The 18,597-nt window shown below is 45.2% G+C and overlaps 2 protein-coding genes across 2 annotated transcripts in view; one reads left to right on the forward strand and one right to left on the reverse strand.

The window, feature by feature from the left end:
* PPME1 (protein phosphatase methylesterase 1) overlaps positions 1–17,622 on the reverse strand; it is a 61,835-nt gene extending 44,213 nt beyond the window's left edge. Inside the window, exons 1-4 of the mRNA XM_089656478.1 lie at positions 17,488–17,622; positions 9,431–9,530; positions 5,503–5,597; positions 714–805 (exon numbers count right to left, since the gene is read on the reverse strand). Coding sequence (XP_089512604.1) covers positions 714–805; positions 5,503–5,597; positions 9,431–9,525 — 282 coding nt within the window. The 5' untranslated portion in view covers positions 9,526–9,530; positions 17,488–17,622. The remainder of the gene's footprint in view (positions 1–713; positions 806–5,502; positions 5,598–9,430; positions 9,531–17,487) is intronic.
* Positions 17,623–17,661: 39 nt separating this feature from the next.
* The window catches only part of DNAJB13 (DnaJ heat shock protein family (Hsp40) member B13), a 47,941-nt gene continuing 47,005 nt past the window's right edge, over positions 17,662–18,597 (forward strand). Inside the window, exon 1 of the mRNA XM_089656479.1 lies at positions 17,662–17,917. Within this exon, the coding sequence (XP_089512605.1) occupies positions 17,850–17,917 (68 nt within the window). The 5' untranslated portion in view covers positions 17,662–17,849. The remainder of the gene's footprint in view (positions 17,918–18,597) is intronic.

Consider the following 18,597-nt stretch of genomic DNA (forward strand, 5'->3'; position numbering starts at 1 on the left):
CATTGCCATGGAATGTGTACAGCAGAGTTGCTCAACATTTTGAAAAGCGAGGGCCACTCAACTAATTTGGTAACTGGTCTCGGGCCACAATGAAATGAAATGTTCAGAATTTTTTTTTTTTTTGAATAGCATAATGAACATTTTCCTCCTGTGGCCACTGAATGGGAGGGAAGGAGAAGGTGGTATCACTCCACCAAGGACAGGACCCGAAGCTACAGAAGAAGCATTAGCTTATGTGGCTCATGCTCGCTTTACGGCCGCCCGTTTCCTCTGCTGCAAGTTTGATGCACTCTGATGCTCTGGGATGGCGGGTAGGCAAGCCCAGATTGCGATCAATGGGTTGCCGTCCCCAGGCATGCGCTTCACTAGTTTGAGGTCGAGGGCCACATCAGAGGGCTCTGAGGGCCACAGGTTGAGCACCCCCTGGTGTACAGCATAGTCCGGATGAAACGATAGAATTTAGGCTGTCAGTCAGTGGGCGGAAAAACTGTGGTGCAACCCACAGCTTTTTAACACCCCCAGGCTTTCCAAGTGAAAGAAGCTTTACATTTTTTTATTCTTAGTCTGTAACTGAAAAAACAACTTTAAAAAGTTTGTAAAAAGCAGAAACAGTAGAATGGTCAAGTGTGATCTAAAAAAACTATTTCCTCCAAAATTAGACATTTTTCATAGATGTGGTTCATGCTGTGCTGATCATGTGACCAAGGGCTTACCGTAAACACAGCCCAGGACAGGGCAGAGTGCCCTCCTCCATGTAGCAAAAGCAGCACTGGTCCCTCCGAGCCACTTTTGTAAATGCGAAAACTGTGTGAAATGTTAAGGAACAATGAGAGGAAAAAAGGTATGAAAAGTGATTAAACACTGCTCAAAAAAAATGAAAGGAACACTTTTTAATCAGAGTCTAGCATCAAGTCAATGATACTCCTGGGATATCAATCTGGTCAGTTAAGTAGCAGAGGGGGTTGTTAGTCAGTTTCAGCTGCTTTGGTATTAATGAAATTAACAACAGGTGCACTAGATGGGCAACAATGAGACAACCCCCACAATGGGAATGGTGTTACAGGTGGAGACCACTGACATTTTGTTCCCTACTCATCTTTTCTGACTATTTTTCATGAGTTTTGCACTTGCCTATGGTCAGTGTCACTACCGGTAGCATGAGGCCATACCTGGACTCTACAGAGGTTGCACGGGCAGTCCAACTCCTCCAGGATGGCACATCAATACGTGCCAATGCCAGAAGGTTTTCTGTGTCTCCCAGCAAAGTCTCAAGAGCATGGAGGAGATTCCAGGAGACAGGCAGTTACTCTAGGAGAGCTGGACAGGGCCGTAGAAGGTCCTTAACCCATCAGCAGGACCGGTATCTGCTCGTTTGTGCAAAGAGGAACAGGATGAGCACTGCCAGATCCGTGCAAAATGACCTCCAGCAGGCCACTGGTGTGAATGTCTCTGACCAAACAATCAGAAACAAACTTCATGTGTGACCTGAGGGCCTGTTGTCCTCTAGTGGGCTCTGTGCTCACTGCCCGGCACCATAGAGCTGGACTGGCATTTGCCATTGAACATCAGAATTGGCAGGTCCACCATTGGCGCCCTGTGCTTTTCACAGATGAGAGCAGGTTCACCCTGAGCACATGTGACAGACGTGAAAGGGTCTGGAGAAGCCATGGAGAACGTTCTGCTGCCTGCAACATCGTTCATCATGACCGTTTTGGTGGTGGGTCAGTGATGGTCTAGGGAGGCATATCCATGGAGGGACGCACAGACCTCTACAGGCTAGACAATGGTACCCTGACTGCCATTAGGTATCGGGATTAAATCCTTGGACCCATTGTCAGACCCCTATGCTGGTGCAGTGGGTCCTGGGTTGTCAGGCATGCATACAAGCACATGGGGGCCATACAAACTACTGAGGACCATTCTGAGTTGCTGCAATGACATTTCAGCAAAATGGACTCGCCTGCTACATCATTTTTTCACTTTGATTTTCAGGGTGTCTTTGAATTCCGTCCTCTGTAGGTTAATTATTTTCATTTCCATCAAACGATCAGGTATCCTTACGTTCCTAACACATTAACCCGTCCATGTCAGTATAGATATCCAGCAGGAGATTTTTCACCATTGAGATCTGATGTGTTTTCACAGTGATCCTTTAATTTTTTTGGGCAGTGTATAGTTAAAGTGAATTTGAAGCAATTGTTTTTGCAAAAAGCACACCTACACATTATACATGTGAGTGGAATATATCTTATTACAAAAAAATGCTTTTTATAAAAGGGTAAAGCACTATGTTCTGGCTATTTTTCTTGGCATATAAACTGACGGAGGAGGACAATCTGAGGAGTGAAAGGGAGCCTTAAATGATTTTTTAAATGTGTGCAAAAACCACCAAACTGGCTCTAGAAGTGAAAGGGATAAAAGGATAAGCTGGACACTCTCAGGGGCGGACTGACCATTTGGAAACTCGGGCACAGCCCGAGGTTAGTAGGGGGCCCCATGAGATGCCCCTGGTACCTTTTTCATAGGCTTTTTTGAGTTTGGGCAAGGACACAGGGGCCCCATGATCCCCTATTGCCCGGGGGCCCCATGAGTTGTCAGTCCGCCCCTGGACACTCCCCTTTCCTAACAAGCACCCAATCGGTGCTCATTGCACTGCAAGGTCTCTCTCCTCCTTTCTAGCCCCCGGGTGTGGTGCTGGAGACAGGCAGGTAGGGGAGGAGATAAACAGCGTAATGTTAAAAATTTTAAACGTTTAAGTCTCCATAAAGCCCCTTTTGATTTTAAAAGCCCCAGACATTACTTAAAGAAGAGAGTGCAAAATCTGGTGCAGCTCTGCATAGAAACCAATCAGCTTCCAGGTTTTGTCAAAGCTTCATTGAACAAGCTAAAGTTAGAAGCCGATTGGCTACCATGCAGAACTACACCACATTCTGAGTGCCCCAGTATTTGTAAATCTCCCCACGTATGATTTTGAGCAGCCTGAAAAGTGTTACCTGATGACAGTGTCCCATAAAAGGATAAAATGACCTTATTACTTCCCCCCCCCACCCCCCCGACTTAAAAAGTAGAACTATAGGCAAAACTTTTTTTTTTTTCATTTTGGATAGAGCAAGGGAGGGTTATAACACCTGTCAGATTTATTTTTCGCCATGTGTCCCATTGCAGAGATTTCCCTTCACTTCCTCTCCTATAGCCAAACCAGGAAGTGAGAGGAAATACCTGCAAATTAAGGGAATTCCTTGGGGACCCCCAGGTCACCAGAACTAGTGTCCCTAATACTGTTCTGAGGACAACCCAAAATTTGGGATTTTCTTTTACTTTCAACGAAAATGGTAAACAGGACAAATAGAGGGTGAATCTCCATAATGGGGACACAGAAAGCAAAAAAAACAAAAAAAAAAAACCCAGAAAAACTTACAGACGTTGGAATCCCTCTCCACTCTATCCAAAGCTAAAAAAAAAACAAAAAAAAAAAACAGTTTTGCCTGTAGTAATACTTTAACCATACAAGGATCGCCCTATAGCGGATATACTGCTACAAGGCAGCCGCACTGTGCAAAATCACATATAAATGTGTGACTTTGCTTTTTCAGGTAGGGTGTGCGCATGCCGCCCTACCTGCGCTGTCATTGGCTCCCAGAGAAGTCAAATCATCAGGTCCCGGCCAGTGATTCAGTGATCGGCGGAGAAGCTGACAAAAGGAGAGATCTGTGTGTAAACACAGATCTCTCTTCTGTCAGCAGGGACATGCTGCTTTCCATCTCCCTGAAAAGCACAGAGATACAAAGTAACACGTCCCCTAGAAAAACAGCACACAGGTAGCACAAAACGGCACACTGTTAACCCTTTGATTGCTCCAGATGTCATTAGTACAGTGTCAGTGCTTTTTATTATCATCGATCACTGTATTAGTGTCACTGGAGATGTCAGTGGCAGTTAGTCAGTCCCCCCCCCCCCCCCAGTGTCAGAATGCCCGCCGCAGTCCCGCTATAAGTAGGTGATCAATGCCATTACTAGTATCAAGAAAAAAAAAATCCAGTATATGAACCGCCATAACTTTCACGGAAACCAATTAACATACACATATTTGGATTTTTTTTTTTTTTTTAACAAAGACATGGAGCAGAATACATTTTGGCCTAAATTTATGAAGAAATTTGATTTTTAAATTTTTATTGGATATGTTTTATGACAGAAAGTAAACAATATTTTTTTACAATTTTTTTTTCAAAAACCCAGTGGTGATCAAATACCACCACAAGAAGGCTCTATTTGTGGGGAAAAAAAATTACATAAATTTCATTTGGGTGCAGCGTTGCACGTCCGTGCAATTGTCAATTAAAATTACGCAGCATTTGTGGCATCTGGTGTTTGCTCACATCTTGGCCACGCCTGCGCAATACAGCCCCATAGACTTCTGTGGAACTGCCTGTCTTTGCCTCCAGCCTGGGAACATGGTCTTATAAAAATCAAAAAGGGGCTGTAATGCGCAGGCAGGATGTAAACAAACAAATGAGGTGGCGGCCATCAGATCAAGGTAAGTGTTCATTTGTTGAGGGGCAAGGAAAGTTAGGTTAGGTCACAAATTTAAGTATGCTCTCTTTTAAAGTGCACTTATCTTTGAAGCCCATTTGCTAGGTGAATACGTCATAGTTCTATCATGAACACTGCTGCCAGACTCCTCCACCTCACTAACCGTTCTGTATCTGCCACCCCCCTCTGCCAATCCCTCCACTGGCTACCAGTTGCCCATTTAACTCTCCCTCAAATTACATCTTGTCTCTAAATATCACCCAAACCGTACATTCTGCTCCTCGCAAGACCTTACTCTCTAGTTCCCTTATCTCCTCCTCCCATGCTTGTCTCCAGGACTTCTCCAGGGCGTCACCCATTCTCTGGAACTCCCTACCCCAATCTATCAGACTACCACCTACTCTACTTGCCTTTAGGCAATCACTGAAAACCTCTCTCTTCAGGGAAGCCTATCCCGCCCTCTGCTAATTCTGGAATCCTCTACTCTTCCAACCACTCCATCCCCCACAGTTACTACCTACTGTACCATTCGCCCCTCCCTCCTAGATTGTAAGCTCCCAGGATCAGGGCCCTCAAATCCCTCTTGTATTGAACTGTATTGTTACTGTACTGTCTCCCACTATAATGTAAAGCGCTGAGCAAACCGTTGGCGCTATATAAATCCTGTATAATAATAAATAATAGAGGGAAGATCCAGGCAGGGTTTTTCTTCAAGCACATGGATCAATATAGTACATTGGTAATAAAATCCCAGGATGCATGTTGTGCTGCCTTTCTTTTGAAAATCTATCGGCTGCGGGAGAGTGGATGAGCTCCAGCACCCTGCAGTCGGACGGAGAAGTCAAAGGTGGAGTTTCATGCTGTTTTTCTTGGTTGGCATTGTACATTAGACATTATTTTTACATTACATTATTTGCTCTTTTTTGAACATGAGCCAAGACTTATCAATGATGGCTCCAGAAAAGGATATATCTTTCCCAGTTTCACTTTCCACCACCACATCTTCCATGGATTCAAAATACTGACTCCAGGGCACAGGGGAGAAGTCCCTTCTTCTTCCAGGCCTGAAAATATAGAAAATAGTTTTTGGGAGGGGAAAAAAAAAAAAAAAAAAAAAAAAAAAGGGAAGAAGAAGACACAGGTAACCAGAAAGAAAATATGAAAAAAGCCCACGCTCCCCCCCCCGGCTAGTCTGGGGATGTGATGTTGCTCAGTATTGGCATTCTCAGACCCCTGTTCTCGGTCTTATCTTTTTCCTTTTGTACTTCTCCTTCCTTTTCTGTTTGTTTTTGGTGTGGCAGTGGATAGCTTCCTTTAGTTTGAGTTACTGTGGGTGTTATACTAATGTTTTTGTCATTTATGTGCCATTGATAGTCCCCGTGTGGGCGCACCTTTTGCTCTGTTGGTGTTAGAGCACTGTTTTTTTATGTGCAATTGATAGCCCCTGCGTGGGCGTGTTTTGTTGCTCCTGTCTTAACCGGTTTATAAAATTAATAAAACCATTGAAATACAAAAAAAAAAAAAAATGAAAAAAACAACTTTTTGATTTAAGCAAGCAGTGTCAAAAATGTAATCACCCATAATTAACTCCTTCCCAACCACAACCAGTTAATTATTGTTCCCTACAGGGCTTTTTTTTTTTTTTTTTTTTTTAAATATGGGACAGCGGGGGGATTGAAGTTTTGCCACCTCCGGCATCTAATCTATGTAATGGCAATGGGTGTTGGAGGATCTATTGTGTTGCGTGTGGGTCTACTGCTGCTAGGGAGTTCTATTTTCACTGATGGGGGGGGGTCAGTTGTTGCTGGTGTGGGGGAGAGCTACTGTTGAGGGAGGGTCTATTGCTGCTGGCTGGGGGAGCGAAGTAGTGCGCCTCTTGCTGCTGGGGAAGGAGGTGCCTCTTGTTGCTGGAGGGGGGGCCTTCTGCCACTGAAGAGGGGCTTCGGGCTACTGAGGGGGCGGCCTCTCTTGCTGCAGGGGATCTTTTTTACCACTTTTATTGTTATCATTAAAGGACAAGTTCAACTTTTGTAACATGTTGCGTTACACCCATATTCATGATGTAACGTGTTACGATCAGACTGTCCCCCACTCCCCACTTTGACAGCTAGAGGGGGATCTTCTCCCCCCTCCCTAGCTGGCAAATTTTTAAAAAACCGTGGCCGTGCGGGGCTCCGCCCATACAGCCGCGTCACTCATTGACAGTCATTTTGTGAATGAGACTACATTCCAACGTCACTTCCCTTGAAGCGTTTCGTCACTTCCTTGACTTACTTAAAAGACACCCCTTATGAGTAAGTCAAGGAAGTGACAAAACGCATCAAGGGACGTGACGTTGGACGTTGCCTGAAAAACCGGAAGTAGCGGAGCGGCCATCTTTAGTGTGGGAAACACAGTCTGGCGTTCCTGAAAGCTGCTAGAGGTTGGAGTCATGGGAATTTAATGCGAATGTGATATGATTTTAATGTAAGGAGATTTATTAAAGCGTGGATCTTTTATACCTTCATACATTTTGCACTATATGGCGTTATTTCCCTCTATGGTTACTATGGTGGCAGTAATGAAGTGAACATTTAAGGGATCTGAAGGTATCCATGTGGATCATGCTGGTGTATATCCCTCTCTGGATTCTTATACTTATATAAAGCTTGCATACGTTTTGCATATGGTAAGGGTATGTAATTCAGCCACTTAGAGGTGTACACTGAATGTCACGGAGAAGTGTATATAATAGTGCACAGAGTGTTTCACTATCACTACAGGTGAAACTCAAAAAATTAGAATATCGCGCAAAAGTTCATTTATTTCAGTAATGCAACTTAAAAGGTGAAACTAATATATGAAATAAACTCATTACATGCAAAGCAAGATAGTTCAAGCCGTGATTTGTCATCATTGTGATGATTATGGCTTACAGCTCATGAAAACCCCAAATCCACAATCGCAGAAAATGAGAATATTGTGAAAAGGTGCAATATTCTCGGCTCAAAGTGTCCCACTCTAATCAGATAATTAAGCCATAACACCTGCAAAGGGTTCCTGAGCCTTTAAATGGTCTCTCAGTCTGGTTCAGTAGGAATCACAATCATGGGAAAGACTGCTGACCTGACAGTTGTGCAGAAAACCATCATTGACACCCTCCATAAGGAGGGAAAGCCTCAAAATGTCATTGCAAAAGAAGTTGGATGTTCCCAAAGTGCTGTATCAAAGCACATTAATAGAAAGTTATGTGGAAGAAAAAGGTGAACAAGCAGCAGGGATGACCGCAGCCTGCAGAGGATTGTCAGGAAAAGGCAGTTCAAAAGTGTTGGGGCCTTTCACAAGGAGTGGACTGTTGACTCTTGTCAAGCCACTCCTGAACAACAAACGTCAGAAGCGTCTTACCTGGGCTAAAGAAATACAGACCTGGTGTGTTGCTCAGTGGTCCAAAGTCCTCTTTTCGGATGAGAGCAACTTTTGCATCTCATTTGGAAACCAAGGACCCCGAGTATGGAGGAAGAATGGAGAGGCCCAAGGACCCCGAGTATGGAGGAAGAATGGAGAGGCCCAAGGGCCCAGAGTATGGAGGAAGAATGGAGAGGCACAAGGGCCCCGAGTATGGAGGAAGAATGGAGAGGCACAAGGGCCCCGAGTATGGAGGAAGAATGGAGAGGCACACACTGCAAGATGCTTGAAGTCCAGTGTGAAGTTTCCACAGTCTGTGTTGATTTGGGGAGCCATGTCATCTGCTGGTGTTGGTCCACTGTGCTTCATTAAGTCCAGGGTCAACGCAGCCGTCTACCAGGAGATTTTGGAGCACTTCATGCTTCCTTCCACAGACGAGCTTTATGGGGATGCTGACTTCATTTTCCAGCAGGACTTGGCACCTGCCCACACTGCCAAAAGCACCAAAACCTGGTTCAATGACCGTGGGATTACTGTGCTTGATTGGCCAGCAAACTCGTCTGACCTGAACCCCATAGAGAATCTATGGGGCATTGCCAAGAGAAAGATGAGAGACATGAGACCGAACAATGCAGAAGAGCTGAAGGCCGCTATTGAAGCATCCTGGTCTTCCATAACACCTCAGCAGTGCCACAGGCTGATAGCTTCCATGCCATGCCGCATTGAGGCAGTAATTGCTGCAAAAGGGGCCCAAACCAAGTACTGAGTACATATGCATGCTTATACTTTTCAGAGGTCCGATATTGTTCTATGTACAATCCTTGTTTTATTGATTGCATGTAATATTCTCATTTTCTGAGATTGTGGATTTGGGGTTTTCATGAGCTGTAAGCCATAATCATCACAATTATGACAAATCACGGCTTGAACTATCTTGCTTTGCATGTAATGAGTCTATCTCATATATTAGTTTCACCTTTTAAGTTGCATTACTGAAATAAATGAACTTTTGCACGATATTCTAATTTTTCGAGTTTCACCTGTAGTGTGGTCACGATTTGTGTGATTGGTGTACGAAATTAATAAGGAATTACTTTGGGTAATTATTTATAGAATAATAATTTTTGAGGATAATGCACTGAGTTTTCTTTTGTTTTGAGGTGCACGGCAATTATCGAAATTATACAGAGATTTCTTTCAGAAATTTGAGAAGGATTTATGGATTTTTTTGGGTGATTTTTTATATTGTTTATGGACACAAAAAAAGGTTTACTATATTGATACGGTGATTTTTTCAAGAGATTGCAAATCGTATTTATGGACTTTTCTGGGGGATTTTTCATGTTTTGCAGTGTTTATAAACACTAAAAAGGTTTATTATATTAATTTAGAACTTTGAACACAATTTTTTCAAATAGACATTTATTTATATACTCCATTCTCCATACACATATGCAGAAGAGAGACAACAACTGCATCTTCCTTGTTCACCTCCTCAAAGGTGACAACATACCCCATTCTCATTTTGGATCCAGACTGCAGACCACTGGGCATGGGTGGTCGAGGGGGCAATCGACCCAACTGGAGCTGTTTTTCCAAGGCAGACATGATTCCTAAAAGACAGGAGAAGACAAATAATTCTTCATTAAATCTTTATTCTACAAATAAGCATTTAATACAGTGTTTCCATTACAGTTCTGCAAAAGGAATTGGTTTTTTAATGAAAGCCCAGCAATAGCTTTTCACTTGTGGACGGCTCCATATGAGCAGAGTAAGGCTACAATTAGGCATGCGGCTGTTACTGCCATACCCCTGAAAAATGATCCATGTTGGATTGCTTTTCATAGGTGTCTGACGGGTGGCAAGGAGGCGATATGTTGTCTCCTCCCCACCTGTTTTAACCCTGTAAATGCACATGTTGTGGGACAGCTGTGGCCCCTCTCCGTTGAATGGGTTGTGTTTGTCAGTGGTACTACCATATACACATTATATACTCCCTATATACATCTCCCCTGTACACAGTATATACCTCCTATATAGTACCCCTCCCCCCTGTACGAAGCACACACACATAGTATATATAACCAATAAATATATACATTGGCCAAAACAATTAAAGGAACACTTTTTAATCAGAGTATAGCATCAAGTCAATTAAACTCCTGGGATATGGATCTGGTCAGGTAAGTAGCAGAGGGGGTTGTTAATCAGTTTCAGCTGCTTTGGTGTTAATGAAATGACCAACAGGTGCACTAGATGGGCAACAATGAGACGACCCCCAAAAGAGGAATGGTTTTACAGGTGGAGGCCACTGACATTTTTTCCCTACTCATGTTTCCTGACTGTTTTTCACTAGGTTTGCATTTGGCTAGGGTCAGTGTCACTACTGGTAGCATGAGGTGACACCTGGACCCTACAGAGGATGCACAGGCAGTTCAACTCCTCCAGGATGGCACAATTCCAGGAGACAGGTAGTTACTCTAGGAGAGCTGGACAGGGCCGTAGAAGGTCCTTAACTCATCAGCAGGACCGATATCTGCTCCTTTGTGCAAGGAGGAACAGGATGAGCACTGCAAAATGACCCCCAGCAGGCCACTGGTGTGAATGTCTCTGACCAAACAATCAGAAACAGACTTCATGAGGGTGGCCTGAGGGCCCGGCATCCTCTAGTGGGCCCTGTGATCACTGCCCGGCACCATAGAGCTCAATTGGCATTTGCCATTGAACACCAGAATTGGCAGGTCCACCACTGGCGCCCTGTGCTTTTCACAGATGAGAGCAGGTTCACCCTGAGCACATGTGACAGACATGAAAGGGTCTGGAGAAGCCATGGAGAACGTTATGCTGCCTGTAACATCGTTCAGCATGACCGTTTTGGTGGTGGGTCAGTGATGGTCTGGGGAGGCATATCCATGGAGGGACGCACAGACCCCTACAGGCTAGACAATGGCACCCTGACTGCCATTAGGTATCGGGATGAAATCCTTGGACCCATTGTCAGACCCTATGCTGGTGCAGTGGGTCCTGGGTTCCTCCTGGTGCACGACCATGCCCGGCCTCACGTGGCAAGAGTATGCAGGCAGTTGGAGGATAAAGAAATTGATACCACTGAATGGCCCCCACACTCACCTGACCTAAATCCAATAGGACACCTCTGAGAAATCATGTTTCAGTCCATCCGATGCCGCCAGGTTGCACCTCAGACTGTCCAGGAGCTCAGTGATGCCCTGGTCCAGATCTGGGAGGAGATACCCCAGGACACCATCCGTGGTCTCATTAGGAGCCTCCCCCGACATTGTCAGGCATGCATACAAGCACGTGGAGGCCATACAAACTACTGAGGACCATTCTGAGTTGCTGCAATTAAATTTCAGCAAAATGGACTCGCCTGCTGCATCATTTTTTCACTTTGATTTTCGGGGTGTCTTTGAATTCAGTCCTCTGTAGGTTGATAATTGTCATTTCCATCAAATGATGGGGAATCCTTACATTCCTAGCACATTACCCCGTCCATATCAGTATAGAGATCCAGCAGGAGATTTTTCCCCATTGAGATCTGATATGTTTACAAAGTTTTCCTTTCATTTTTTTTGAGAAGTATTTGTCAGAAAACCTTTACTTTCCTTCCAGAATCAATATTTTCTATAAATAATTCTTACAAAATACTCCAACAGATGCAGGCCATTGATTGCAAACAAGATTTGTTAATTAGCACACACAAAAAAGTATTTTTCCTTACAAATTTATTCAAAGACCATGTTGCAAAAATTAATACACCCCAATGAAAGTCTTTGGTGCAAAGCTAAATTTTAGACAAAATCCAAATACAAAAATCTAGCAAAAGTAGAACTGCAACCATCTCACAGAGATGTCCAGGCCGTCCATGCAAGTTAACACCTCGACAGGAGCATCTTCTGATGGGAAGGGTTAAAGGAAATTGCCATGGGAATTCACTGCAGTTAACTAAAGAAGTAGAAAACAAAACTGGGGTTTTTGTTTCCCGTGACACAAACCGGTGTACACTGCAGAGGAATGGCACGCATGGGTGTTTTCCACGAAGGAAGCCTCTCCTAAAGCCCACCTAGAATTTGCCAGGGACCATGCTGGAAAAAAAAAATAAGACTACTGAGACTCTGGAACGATGAGACCAAGATAAATGGTTTTTGAAACAGATGGTCGTAAAGGTGAGAAGTACAAATCAAAATGCATGGTGCCTACAGTGAAACATGGTGGTGGCAATGTCCTTCTGTGGGGTTGCATGAGTGCTGTTGGGTGTCACGGAGTATCATATCATTGATGGTGTCATAAATTCACAGATGTACTGCTCTATATGGAAAGAGAAGATTCTCCCATCACTCTGTGCTCTTGGTCGATGTGCAGTTTTCCAACATGACAATGATCCAAAACACACAGTATACACCCCCCTCCTCCTGTATATACACACACAGGATACACCCCTCCTCCTGTATACACCCCCTCCTCCTGTATATACACACACAGTATATAGAGCCCTCCTTCTGTATACACACACAGTATATAGACACACACACATTCTTCTCCTATATACACCTGCTCCTACATATACATAGTATACCCCCACCCCATACACACACAATATACACCTCCTCCTGTATACACACGCACACAGTATACACACCCCTCCCCTCCTGTATATACACAGTATATACAGCCCTCCTCCTGTATACACACACACAGTATATAGAGCCCTCCCCTCCTGTATACACACACACAGTATATAGAGCCCTCCCCTCCTGTATACACACACACAGTATACACACCCCTCCCCTCCTGTATACACACACACAGTATATAGAGCCCTCCTCCTATATACACACACACAGTATATAGAGCCCTCCTCCTGTGTATACACACACAGTATACACACCCCTCCCCTCCTGTATACACACACACAGTATATAGAGCCCTCCTCCTGTATACACACACACAGTATATAGAGCCCTCCTCCTGTATACACACACACAGTATATAGAGCCCTCCTCCTGTATACACACAGTATATAGAGCCCTCCTCCTGTGTATACACACAGTATATAGAGCCCTCCTCCTGTGTATACACACAGTATATAGAGCCCTCCTCCTGTGTATACACACAGTATATAGAGCCCTCCTCCTGTGTATACACACAGTATATAGAGCCCTCCTCCTGTGTATACACACAGTATATAGAGCCCTCCTCCTGTGTATACACACAGTATATAGAGCCCTCCTCCTGTGTATACACACAGTATATAGAGCCCTCCTCCTGTGTATACACACAGTATATAGAGCCCTCCTCCTGTGTATACACACAGTATATAGAGCCCTCCTCCTGTGTATACACACAGTATATAGAGCCCTCCTCCTGTGTATACACACAGTATATAGAGCCCTCCTCCTGTATATACACACAGTATATAGAGCCCTCCTCCTGTATACACACAGTATATAGAGCCCTCCTCCTGTATACACACAGTATATAGAGCCCTCCTCCTGTATACACACAGTATATAGAGCCCTCCTCCTGTATACACACAGTATATAGAGCCCTCCTCCTGTATACACACAGTATATAGAGCCCTCCTCCTGTATACACACAGTATATAGAGCCCTCCTCCTGTATACACACAGTATATAGAGCCCTCCTCCTGTATACACACAGTATATAGAGCCCTCCTCCTGTATACACACACACAGTATATAGAGCCCTCCTCCTGTATATACACACAGAATTTAGAGCCCTCCTCCTGTATACACAGTATATAGAGCCCTCCTCCTGTATACACACACACACACACACACACACACACACACACACAGTATATAGAGCCCTCCTCCTGTATACACACAGTATATAGAGCCCTCCTCCTGTATACACACAGTATATAGAGCCCTCTTCCTGTATACACACACAGTATATAGAGCCCTCCTCCTGTATACACACACACAGTATATAGAGCCCTCCTCCTGTATACACACACACAGTATATAGAGCCCTCCTCCTGTATACACACACACAGTATATAGAGCCCTCCTCCTGTATACACACACACAGTATATAGAGCCCTCCTCCTGTATACACACACACACAGTATATAGAGCCCTCCTCCTGTATACACACACACAGTATATAGAGCCCTCCTCCTGTATACACACACACAGTATATAGAGCCCTCCTCCTGTATACACACACACAGTATATAGAGCCCTCCTCCTGTGTATACACACAGTATATAGAGCCCTCCTCCTGTGTATACACACAGTATATAGAGCCCTCCTCCTGTGTATACACACAGTATATAGAGCCCTCCTCCTGTGTATACACACAGTATATAGAGCCCTCCTCCTGTATACACACACAGTATATAGAGCCCTCCTCCTGTATACACACACAGTATATAGAGCCCTCCTCCTGTATACACACACAGTATATAGAGCCCTCCTCCTGTATACACAGTATATAGAGCCCTCCTCCTGTATACACACACAGTATATAGAGCCCTCCTCCTGTATACACAGTATATAGAGCCCTCCTCCTGTATACACACACAGTATATAGAGCCCTCCTCCTGTATATACACACAGTATATAGAGCCCTCCTCCTGTATACACACAGTATATAGAGCCCTCCTCCTGTATACGCACAGTATATAGAGCCCTCCTCCTGTATACACACACACAGTATATAGAGCCCTCCTCCTGTATACACACACACAGTATATAGAGCCCTCCTCCTGTATACACACACACAGTATATAGAGCCCTCCTCCTGTATATACACACACAGTATATAGAGCCCTCCTCCTGTATATACACACACACAGTATATAGAGCCCTCCTCCTGTACACACAGTATATAGAGCCCTCCTCCTGTATACACAGTATATAGAGCCCTCCTCCTGTATATATACACACACAGTATATAGAGCCCTCCTCCTGTATATATACACACACAGTATATAGAGCCCTCCTCCTGTACACACAGTATATAGAGCCCTCCTCCTGTACACACAGTATATAGAGCCCTCCTCCTGTACACACAGTATATAGAGCCCTCCTCCTGTATACACACACACACAGTATATAGAGCCCTCCTCCTGTATACACACACACAGTATATAGAGCCCTCCTCCTGTATACACACACACAGTATATAGAGCCCTCCTCCTGTATACACACACAGTATATAGAGCCCTCCTCCTGTATACACACACACAGTATATAGAGCCCTCCTCCTGTATACACACACAGTATATAGAGCCCTCCTCCTGTATACACACACAGTATATAGAGCCCTCCTCCTGTATACACACACAGTATATAGAGCCCTCCTCCTGTATACACACACAGTATATAGAGCCCTCCTCCTGTATACACAGTATATAGAGCCCTCCTCCTGTATACACACACAGTATATAGAGCCCTCCTCCTGTATACACACACAGTATATAGAGCCCTCCTCCTGTATATACACACAGTATATAGAGCCCTCCTCCTGTATATACACACAGTATATAGAGCCCTCCTCCTGTATACACACACAGTATATAGAGCCCTCCTCCTGTATACGCACAGTATATAGAGCCCTCCTCCTGTATACACACACACAGTATATAGAGCCCTCCTCCTGTATACACACACAGTATATAGAGCCCTCCTCCTGTACACACACAGTATATAGAGCCCTCCTCCTGTACACACACAGTATATAGAGCCCTCCTCCTGTACACACACAGTATATAGAGCCCTCCTCCTGTATATACACACACAGTATATAGAGCCCTCCTCCTGTATATACACACACACAGTATATAGAGCCCTCCTCCTGTATATATACACACACAGTATATAGAGCCCTCCTCCTGTACACACAGTATATAGAGCCCTCCTCCTGTATACACAGTATATAGAGCCCTCCTCCTGTATATATACACACACAGTATATAGAGCCCTCCTCCTGTACACACAGTATATAGAGCCCTCCTCCTGTATACACAGTATATAGAGCCCTCCTCCTGTATACACACACACACACACACACACAGTATATAGAGCCCTCCTCCTGTATACACACAGTATATAGAGCCCTCCTCCTGTACCAACAGTATATAGAGCCCTCCTCCTGTACACACAGTATATAGAGCCCTCCTCCTGTATATACACACACAGTATATAGAGCCCTCCTCCTGTACACACAGTATATAGAGCCCTCCTCCTGTATACACACACACACACAGTATATAGAGCCCTCCTCCTGTATACACACGCACAGTATATAGAGCCCTCCTCCTGTATACACACGCACAGTATATAGAGCCCTCCTCCTGTATACACACGCACAGTATATAGAGCCCTCCTCCTGTGTATACACAGTATATAGAGCCCTCCTCCTGTATATACACACACAGTATATAGAGCCCTCCTCCTGTACACACAGTATATAGAGCCCTCCTCCTGTATACACACGCACAGTATATAGAGCCCTCCTCCTGTATACACACACAGTATATAGAGCCCTCCTCCTGTATACACACACACAGTATATAGAGCCCTCCTCCTGTATACACACACACAGTATATAGAGCCCTCCTCCTGTATACACACACACAGTATATAGAGCCCTCCTCCTGTATACACACGCACAGTATATAGAGCCCTCCTCCTGTATACACACGCACAGTATATAGAGCCCTCCTCCTGTATACACACGCACAGTATATAGAGCCCTCCTCCTGTGTATACACAGTATATAGAGCCCTCCTCCTGTATATACACACACAGTATATAGAGCCCTCCTCCTGTACACACAGTATATAGAGCCCTCCTCCTGTATACACACGCACAGTATATAGAGCCCTCCTCCTGTATACACACACAGTATATAGAGCCCTCCTCCTGTATACACACACACAGTATATAGAGCCCTCCTCCTGTGTATACACAGTATATAGAGCCCTCCTCCTGTATACACACAGTATATAGAGCCCTCCTCCTGTGTATACACACAGTATATAGAGCCCTCCTCCTGTGTATACACACAGTATATAGAGCCCTCCTCCTGTGTATACACACAGTATATAGAGCCCTCCTCCTGTGTATACACACAGTATATAGAGCCCTCCTCCTGTGTATACACACAGTATATAGAGCCCTCCTCCTGTGTATACACACAGTATATAGAGCCCTCCTCCTGTGTATACACACACAGTATATAGAGCCCTCCTCCTGTATACACACACAGTATATAGAGCCCTCCTCCTGTATACACACACAGTATATAGAGCCCTCCTCCTGTATACACACAGTATATAGAGCCCTCCTCCTGTATACACACACAGTATATAGAGCCCTCCTCCTGTATACACACAGTATATAGAGCCCTCCTCCTGTATACACACACACAGTATATAGAGCCCTCCTCCTGTATACACACACAGTATATAGAGCCCTCCTCCTGTATACACACAGTATATAGAGCCCTCCTCCTGTATACACACACAGTATATAGAGCCCTCCTCCTGTATACAGCCCTTAGTCCATGGCTCCCCCTCACCTCCAGTCTCAGTGGCCCCTCCAGGCCTCAGCCCGCCAGCCAGAGGGGTTTCCGTGGAGACAGCCGGCACCGCCCACTGAGTCCAGCTCCCCGGAAGTCACGTTAGAGAGCAAGGGCCGATGGGAAATGACTTCATGCAGCTGTGAGCTCTGCCCACTTTGTATAACTTTATTCACAGCGAACACTGACGGGCGCCTTGTGCTTTGCTGCCGCCTTCAGACACACGGTGGAAGTACACCCCCCAGGGGCGTGGACGTCGTACAGGTCCGCCTCTTAACCGTGGCCGGGGTTGCTATAGGAACGGCAAAGCGTTCCTCCCAGCAGGCAGTGCGGGCGTCCCTGGCAACCCGACCAGGACAGACATGGGGCAGGATTATTACTCGGTGCTGGAGATCCCCCGCTGTGCCACCGACAGCGACATCAAGAGGGCGTAAGTGTGACCCGATCTTATCATCCACCCTGTCTGTGGGTGCAACCTCTAATATCTTCCCTCGGGATATATAAATTACAGCCAGGGGGTACCAGCTCCAACATCTTCCCTCGCCCCCAACATGTAATACAGCCAGGGGGTGCAACCTCCAATATCTTCCTTCACCCCAACATATAATATAGCCTGGGGGTGCAACCTCCAATATCTTCCCTCACCCCAACATATAATACAGCCAGGGGGTGCAACCTCCAACATCTTCACTCTCCCCAACAAGTAATACGGCCAGGGGGTGCAACCTCCAACATCTTCCCTCGGGATATATCGAATACAGCCAGGGGGTACCACCTCCAACATCTTCCCTCGCCCCAACAAATAATACAGCCTGGGGGTGCAACTTCCAACATCTTCACTCTCCCCAACAAGTATTACGGCCAGGGGGTGCAACCTCCAACATCTTCACTCTCCCCAACAAGTAATACGGCCTCCAACATCTTCCCTCCAACATCTTCCCTCGGGATATATCGTATACATCCAGGGGGTACCACCTCCAACATCTTCCCTCGCCCCAACAAATAATACAGCCTGGGGGTGCAACTTCCAACATCTTCCCTCACCCCAACAAATTATACAGCCTGGGGGTGCAACCTCCAACATCTTCCCTCGCCCCAACAAATAATACA

The sequence above is a fragment of the Staurois parvus genome, unplaced genomic scaffold, assembly GCF_062004578.1.
Source record: "Staurois parvus isolate SC_StPar_1 unplaced genomic scaffold, SC_StPar_1.0 ptg000909l, whole genome shotgun sequence".
NCBI lineage: Eukaryota > Metazoa > Chordata > Amphibia > Anura > Ranidae > Staurois > Staurois parvus.